Source organism: Ochlerotatus camptorhynchus, unplaced genomic scaffold (assembly GCF_037179485.1).
Source record: "Ochlerotatus camptorhynchus isolate MF236.1 unplaced genomic scaffold, CSIRO-AGI_Acam_v1.1 ptg000175l, whole genome shotgun sequence".
Lineage (NCBI taxonomy): Eukaryota > Metazoa > Arthropoda > Insecta > Diptera > Culicidae > Ochlerotatus > Ochlerotatus camptorhynchus.
The window spans coordinates 72,501-81,692 of NW_027040665.1; the positions used below are offsets into that span (position 1 = coordinate 72,501).

Below are 9,192 nucleotides of genomic sequence, written 5' to 3' on the forward strand. Positions count from 1 at the left end.
CTAATTTTTATCGCATCTCGATTTTGATTTTTAAATTGATATTTTTAAAAACTTGGAACTAATATTTGCCGAAGTAACATTTCAAAAATAATGATTGAACATAGTTGAATAATTATTGAGTTTTTGTGCAACTTGTTTCAAACACCAAAAAAAAAATCAAAGAAAAATATGCTGGGCTATACATATCTGTAGAAAGTGGTTCAAGAGTACGCAGTTAATTGTAAAATTCATGTATCTTTTTCACCGTATCATTAAATTTTAGTTTTCAACGGTTGATCACCGTAAGTCATGTTATTATTTGTTAAAAAAAAGTAGAAATACTGAGAAGCAAAGCACACACGGTCGGAAGGACACGTGTGTATGAGAAAATTTTCCAAAAAATCTTCGGCCCACCGGATGCCGGTAGGTTGTTTGGCAAATTTTCTCGTACATCAGTGTCTTACTGAAGATGTGTTCTATGTTTTTCAATATCTTATATTTTTTTCGAAAAATCAATATTTTTTTTAATTTATGAGTTGATTTCTTAATTATTTGGCCACAATCCCTTATGGATAAGAAATATCATTGTTTTTTTCATTAATTTGTGGGGCAGAAGTGCGCATTTTATTGAATGTTTCACAAACGACTATTTCAATGAAATTAATGCTTTCTCAAGGGGCGATCCATTTATTATGTCACGCAAAATTGAGGAAAAATTAACGCCCCCCCCCTCTCCTCTTTTGGTGACGTTTTTCCTATACCTAATGCATTGTTTGTCACAAAATCATGAACTCCCCCTCTCCCCTTAGAGCGTGACATAATATGTGCATTACCTCCAAGCAATAAATCAAATGTTTTGCACATAGTTTTGAAAGTTAGTATTTTTTAGCTGTGGAAATTAGCATAAAATCGAAGACAACATATCAAGAAGACTGGCAACTTTGTCTGAATCCGAGCGACAGACAAAGTAGCGCTGTGCTCGAGTGAAGGTGGAGGCAACGCATAGAAAAATGAGCAAATGCACAAACCTTTCTTCTGAGGATAGAACCTTTGCTATCCAATTCGTTCGGAGCATTTATCTTTGAGCGTCAGATGACGCGATTGTGCCTGTCTCGTGCCGGTTGTTTGAGAAAATGGAAGAGTTGCCAGTCTTCTTGATATGCTGTCTTCGATAAAATCTAAGACAACATATCAAGAAGTCTGGCAACTCTTCCGTTTTCTCATACGACCGCTATGAGACAGGAACAATCGCGTCATCTGCCGCTCAAAGATAAACGCTTCGAACGAAGTAGATAGCAAAGATTATAACCTCAGAAGAAAGGCTTGTGTATTTGCTCATATTTATATGCGCTGCTTCCACCTTCACCCAAGTGCAGCGCTACTGTATCTGTCACTTGGATGCTGGCAAAGTTGCCAGTCTTCTTGATATGATTTCTTCGATAAAATCGTACAAGTCTGATATATTTAATATATTCGGTAATATGATTGCACTAAAGCATAATTAAAGTTTAAAAACAGGTTTTATCAATATTTTTCAAAATGAAAATTTGACATTGAGATAATAACATTTGAACCCATTATCTTCGCATCAATGAGGCCCTAAAGAGCATAGTCTGTCTAGAAAATCTTACGGGTTTAACAACTTTCTCGGCATGGTGCATCACTAGCACAATGATGTAGAAAGCTCTCAATTCAATTGTTAGTTCACCGTTTATCGCTTTCGAGGAAACGGTACTTTGGGGAAATGGTACATTCTGAAATGGAAATGGAAATATCTTTCGGGGAAACGGTACATTCAGGGAACTGGTCTTCGGGGAAAAGTCGTGCAATCCAATGGATACGCTGCGTTTGCGTGGATTTGACAGTTTTGTCAAATTTACGTCAACGAAACGCAATTGTATCCATTGTGGGTGGCCCTGTACCCTACTCAAAACATAAACTTTACTATGATTCAATAACTCGATATCGACGAAGCGAAAACTGAGTTGTGAAGAGTTGTTTGTACCTAAGAGGACCAAACTTAAGCGATAAATTTTTTTTCGCGATTGAAGCATGGAAAACTTTTACTTGGTAGTGTACAAAAATAACACACAAATATTTGTTGTGATCACTATAAGGAGAATAAGACACTTGTTGTTTAGTTACTCACTGATTATCAACTGCAATCAGCGATGTTTATTGCCGAGGCTATTTATAGGGTTGTAGACAATAATGATAATGTACACTCATCAGATTATGTTCTTTGTTTACTTATGTACATGTCCTCATATCTCTACCACTACATTTACTGTTGACGTTTCCCTATCAGAGCCGCCGTTGGCATTGTTCACTTGCTGACGACACTGAAACAAATGTAACAATACCTTACCCTTTAAGCTGAAAACCATGTTTAACTCAAACTATTTATAATATCTAAATTTCGACCTGAAAATTATCAAGAAATAAACTGAAATTCATAATCATTGCTCATGTTGAAAGCTTCAAATTCACACATGAAAATTCATTGGAAATAAACATATTTATCATCGACTATCTTCGCTTTTTTCCTAGCCGATCTTCTTAACCTTGACGAACACGATGAAGCTGAATTCTGAACTGGTCGCTGGATGGGTTGCAACACTCTAGGATGCAGACGGCTGCTTGCCGGTAAGGGTGGTTCTGGACTAACTGTGAACCCCAGAAATTCTTCTTCGCTGTCTTCCAAATCTTCGAAACGTATCTTTGTTCCACGTCCGTGGTGTCCGCCCTTCGCCACTGAACCTGGCATCGAGCTTGAATGGCCTTGTTCGCAATCATCCTTCCGTAACTGGAGCGTCAAATTACGCCTTCGTCCAGTCTGGCTCGTAATCTTCACCTGCCTCTTGTGGGCCAAGACGAGGATTGACCCCAGGGCGATCTGTAAAACATTTTTAGAGATTCTTTTAATAAAACTTGCATCAAGCCATTTTTCAACATCTTTTGAATTATGATTCTTGTAATAAACCTTATCGTCCAACTTCAAAGTAGCATAAGGATCTTTAATATCATTTATACTTGATTTGTACTTCAATGCTAATGGTTCGGCTAACTGTTTTTTGTAGCTATTCTTAGGATTAACCAGATCCAGAATGGGTTTTGGCTTGAAACTCAAAACATTTTCAGAAGGATACTTTCCGCCTTCAGATAGCAGGTATTTCTGTAATTGAAAAGGAAGTAGTTTATTTTGTCCTGTAGGTTCATGTTTCTCATAGTGGGGTCCAATAGAAATTTCTTCAATACACCTTTTGATACTCTAACCAGACGTTCCGCCTGGCCATTGCTTTGAGGGTGATATGGCGAGATTTTAAAAACCTGAATACCTTACCATTCCAAAAATAATATGAAATATTTTAATTAAAAGGAGGGCCATAGTCCGTCACTACCACGTCTGGAAGTCAAAACCGAGAAAAAAAAACCAATAAATTCTTTAACTACACGCAAACCAAAAATCTATTACAATGAATGTTAGTTCCGTTTCCTATCATCCTCTGTTCATGAACATCGCAACGAATGTTAGAGATTGACCATGCAAGCAATGTAATGATTTTTTGTCTTTTTTATTTCGTGTTCTATCTACGCTTTCGACTATCCAGCAGAAAAAGCATACGGAGTCGAGTATGCGAGAAAATGAGCGCTTCATGTTTGCTTTTAAGCTACCCATATTCAAAAGCATGGAGAGAGCAGTGGAAAAAGCACAGGTCTGATAATCGCAACGTTCGTGATTCGAGTACAGTCGGCAATTTGTTTCCTATTTTTTCGACATAACTAATTTCACTCACTAATACATTCAACATTTTTCGGTCTCCAATTTTCTTGCATTGGACCGCAGCTAGATATATCGCATCCTCGGTTCATGCGGTCTCCACTTACATCCTTTGATGATGAATCCCACATAATTGTAAGCGAATCTTACATCCCCCGGTTGGGTGTACTTTCTCTGCGTCAGTACCAAATTTCATCCAAATTATTTCCAACCATTTTGAAAAGCTGTCCACTAGACTGATGCAAAATTTGAAATTTTCACAGTGCTTAAGCGGTTCCAAATTCTGTCCTGCTTAGCCTCCCAAAATTTGAACTACTTTAGTAAGAAAATGACTTTTCACAAACCATTTCAAGTTTATATGGGAATTACTGTGGAAAAACTTATGTTTTTGTTCATATCTATCTATCAATTCATCACATCACTATGCTTTTAAAATGATAGCAGTGATTGTAGCAAATTTTTAACAACTACAACTTTGTAGAAAACCACTTTTCAATCAAATGTGAGGAACAAAAGTTATTAATGATTCAAGTCACTGAAGTCTTATAATTATGCTCATTCAACTGATCAGCAGGCAACATTGTTGTTTCTGGTGCGAAGAATAGAGCACAAATATCATGGCTACTATGTCACACTGTAGAATACAGTGTTGCCTTCAGAACAGCTGCTTGATCATGCCATAAGTTTATCAGTCTATTAAACAATTAATAACAATTTAATTTGACTTTTTTAATTTGACGATATTTCGCAAAGTTGCAACTTAGAAAATGTCCCGTAAGAATAGTTATAGAAATTTTCGACAAGGAAAATGGAAAATGGGTAGAAAACAATGAATAAAAAGTTTGGTTTTCCCATAGTAATTTTCATATAAACTACGAATAGTTTGTGCCAAGTCAGTTTCTTACCAAATGAGATTAAATTTTGTGAGGCTAATCAGGACCTGATTTGAAACCATTTGAGCACTGTGGAGCAAAAATTTCAAATTTTGCATCAGTCTACTGTCCACCACTAAAAGAAAAGTATGCCGTTCAAAGTAAACAAAATCAGCATGAATTCTGCTGAAAGGCCTTGTAGTTGAAATCCATTCCGAGGTTTCTTTTTGATTCAAGGTATTAGAAGTTTTCACGCATACTTCGCAGTTTTTACAAATGTTTCAATGTAACCATTAATTCCAAACCAATAGATGCTTTTTCTGGCCTGTTCATCTTAACAATCCCGGCGTGATTTGCATGCAATATTTGCAGAACTTTATTTTGCAATGAAACCGGAACAATAACTCTATCTTGAAAGTTAGCACCCATCTATTTCTTCGATGTCTTGATGTTGTGAATAAATATTTTTGAAACACTGATCAACTCTTCCTGGCCAGCCATTTTTCATAAACTTGTTGTAAATAAAAATTATTTACAGTTTCTCTTGCTATTGCTGTAAAATCCAATGGTAAATCCTGAGAGTAATTCAAACTCTTTACATATTGTTTCTCTAAGCATCTGGAAACTTCTATTTCCAATGGAATACGTGAACAAAAATCAGCATTAGCCATCTAGTTTGCTGGTCTGTATTCAAGATTGTAGTCATAAATCTAGAACTCCATAACATAACGTTGAATTCTTTTCACTGAAATTGAATTTCGCCCAGTATTCCTAATAACGGTTTGTGGTCTGTAAAAATCGTAAAACTTTGACCAAATACAAACTTGTGAAATTTTTTTTACTTTTGATACTACTGCTAAAGATTCTAGATAAAGAATAGGGTTACTTTTTTGTGCCTGATTGAGCGAAAATGATATAAACCAGATTGGTTTTTCCATCACATGTATGACACATGAAGTAACTCCACCAAGACCATATGAGGAAGCATCCGTACTGACCACAATAGGTTTTTTGGGATCGTAAAATGTTAAAACATCTGCATTCAGTAATTTTTCTTTACAATTCCTGAAAGCTTCATTATATTCGAAAAACCACAAAAAAAATTTTTTTTAATAGTTGGTACAGAGGACTCAGTACTGTTGATAAATTAGGCAAAAACTTGCCATAGTAATTTATCAAGCCCAAAACAGCTTTCAACTCAGTCGTATTCTTAGGATTTTGTGCAGCATTAATAGTTGAAACTTTCTCTGGACTTGGCATAAGACCATTGTCCGTTATAATAAGCCTCAAGTATGGTAGCCGATACACAAACAAATAACATTTCTTAAAGTTAACTTTAACATTTACTTCTGATAATCTGCCTAACACTAGAGTAACTCTTCTGTGACAATCGTCAAAGTCCTTTCCAGCAATAAGCACATCGTCAAGATAACAATAGACGTATTCTATTCCCTGTAAAATAGCCTCCATTATCTGTTGAAATATGCTCGAAGATGCTCCTTGAGGCAGTCGATTATATGTAAAAACTCCTTTAATGGTATTGATAACTAAATTTTTTTAGTTTTCCGACAACTGTAGCTGAGTGTAAGCCGTAGCTAAATCCAAGGAACAGGAAATTTTACAGCCAGCTTGAGATGCAAACAAATCCTGAGCCGTTGGTAAGGGATAGGTGTAGCTATCCAAACCTTGTTTATAGATACTTTACAGTCTATAACAAGTATGATATCGCCATCTTTTTTAACTATCACCACCATTGCAGTGGTGAAGCCCATAAGCTGGTTTTGATGAGAGTAATAATTGTATCTCTCTCCAGCAATGCTAAATGATCCATTACTTTATATTTTAATCGGTAGGGTACTTTATACGGTCTTCTAAAAATCGGTCGATCTTCTTTCAATACCAACTCTGCATCAAACCCCACAATAGGCGATTAAAAATCTCTCGTAAAAATGATGGCATAACACTGCTTTATAATGCTCAATGCTTGCTCTTGATTCCCTTCAACACAGTTTATTCCACACCTGTTTAATGATTTAGACGATTCTAAAAAATTATCTCTCCAACCACTAAAAAGTACATCCAACCAATTTCTACCAATAAGAGGCGTAAATTCATGATCCCCATTCAAAACCACTAGTTCCAAAGTTGCCATAGTTCCATTTAACGAAACAGAAACAAAAACTTTTCCAAAAATTTCTAACGTTGATCCGTTGATCACAATTAGTTTCCGGTTGCTATTTCTCAACTGACGCCATTAAATTTCCTCTCGAATTCTGCTCTGCTTATTATAGATACAGCCGAACCACTGTCCACCTCCATTGCACATTTTTTTCCTTCTATTTTGACTTCGAGTAGACAAGGTTTACATACTTTACTGATTGAAGAAATCATAAGACAGGGATAATCACCTTCTTCCTCGGTATCGGAGTCATAATCTACTCGAAGCCTTTTGAAGTAATCGTGGACGTTATTAACCTTTGCCTCCTCCTTCACGAATTTAACCGAATCCCGAGTTGTATCTCTCTTATTATCCAAGAAGCGGTAACAATTCTTCTGAATATGACCTCACTTCCTGCAAAAATGGCAGACGAAATTGGCGTATCGGCCTCGACTCGAGAGATATTTGACCTGACCTTGATCGCCCTTCAAACCTCCTGTAATGTGCACGCGAATCTCGATTTATACCGTAATATCCTTCCCTGGATCTACTCCGACTACGATCTCACCTATCAATTCTAGATTTACTGTCTCCGAGACGATGCTTGACCAAATTAATTCCCACTTCCAAATTTATGTACTGTGTGTTACTGTTCGCCATTTCAAAACATTTAATTATCCTTTCAGCCGATCGTAAAATAAGATCTCCTTCATTTCCCTATTTCTTTTGTAGCTCTCTATTGTACACTCCGAAAACTAACTGGTCGCGAATGGCTGAGTCACGAAATGCACCGAAATCACAGGATTCGGCCACTAATTTTACAGCTAAAACAAAATTTTCTCCACTCTCAGTAGGACTCTGTCGTCTGCAACGAAATTTATAACGCAACATTATTTCCGAATCTATTTTGTCAAAGCGTTCTTTAAGCTTTTCCGGGTCGATTGTGCCGATCAACGCCATTTTGGCTGCACCAAATCAATAAAAACACAATTGTGCGCAGTTTAAGAGACCAATTTAAAAGGAATAAATGAGAGAGAAAAAAACCACGTACCTTTTAACCTCACAGTAGAATCCGTCCGATCCAACCCGTTGCCACCCGCCTGTAGATAATTCGCTTCCTGTGTCCAGTCCAACCACCGGCTTCTTTCTCTTCGAAATTCACTTCCTCCAAACTCAACTAATTGAATTTTTCTCGAAAAGCCACTATTTTTCGAAATATCGTCTCACTAAACTGTCTTCGTCACTTTACGACTGGCACAAATAAAAAAAATCACCAATCTTTTGCACGGATCCGCTTTGATCCTGCGCGAAAAACAAATCGACCAAATTGTGCTCCACTTACTAAAGGAAAATCCCAACCACTATGCCGTTGATAAAAACTCGGATAAAAGCACGCAAAAATCACTACTATCTTCCCGGTTTTCTCCTCGTCGTTAGTTGTTGTGATCACTATTAAAGGGAATAAGATACTTGTTGTTTAGTTACTCACTGATTATCAACTGCAATCAGCGATGTTTATTGCCGAGGCTATTTATAGGGTTGTATACAATAATGATAATGTACAATAATCAGATTATGTTCTTTGTTTACTTATGTACATGTCCTCATAACTCTACCACTACATTTACTGTTGACGTTTTCCTATCAGAACCGCCGTCGGCGTTGTTCACTTGCTGACGACACTTAAACAAATGTAACAATATTAACAAATATTTTCTAATTACAGCTTTTACCACGTCTATCAACTGGTGTGATGTTAGAGATTGAGCGCATTTTGGACAACAAACCTGTGAGGCCACCTCCCATTTCGACACTTGCACTTCGGTGACAATCAGCCTGCCCCCCGGGGCCTCCTAGCTCAACAGGAGTGCCTTGTGGGGCAGAGTCTCCGAAGGAAGAAGATATCAGTATGGGTGAAGATCAAAAGGGGTCGCAAAAGATAAGCTTTTGTGAAATTCAGTGACAACAGGGGAATTTAGACGATAACAAATTTTCCTCAAAGTCCTCAAAATATTCTGAAAATCCAAAAACCAGCTATAGAAAGGATTCGATTAAATATGCAAAAGTATCCGAATCTACTAGCAATCTAGAAATTTCTCTTTTATCCGCTATTCGCTTAGATAGTAATCCGACTTATACTAATAAAAATGATAATAAATCAACAAAAGATAATAAAAAAGCACGCCAATTAGATCGCAATAAGTCAATTGATACAATGTTAGCCAGTGCTAATGAGCAGGATGAACATTTAAATCATAGCAAGGTTAAAATTCGTCGTAACTCGAGTTTAATTAGTTTCAAATCGTTAGACATCAGCCTGAAATCGATTTATTCGTCACTAAAAGGGAACAAGGGAAACGCTGAAAAAAGCCGTACCGAATCAGCTTCATCTCAGAAAGCCA

At 36.8% G+C, this 9,192-nt stretch overlaps 1 protein-coding gene across 3 annotated transcripts in view; it reads left to right on the top strand.

Annotated features, from left to right (window-relative positions):
• Positions 1 to 8,702, top strand: part of Hk (Hyperkinetic) — a 56,736-nt gene extending 48,034 nt beyond the window's left edge. For all 3 annotated transcript variants that reach the window (XM_065222544.1, XM_065222545.1, XM_065222546.1), the window contains exon 9: positions 8,517 to 8,702. In XM_065222544.1, the coding sequence (XP_065078616.1) occupies positions 8,517 to 8,618 (102 nt within the window). In that variant the 3' untranslated portion in view covers positions 8,619 to 8,702. The remainder of the gene's footprint in view (positions 1 to 8,516) is intronic.
• Positions 8,703 to 9,192: the final 490 nt, after the last annotated feature.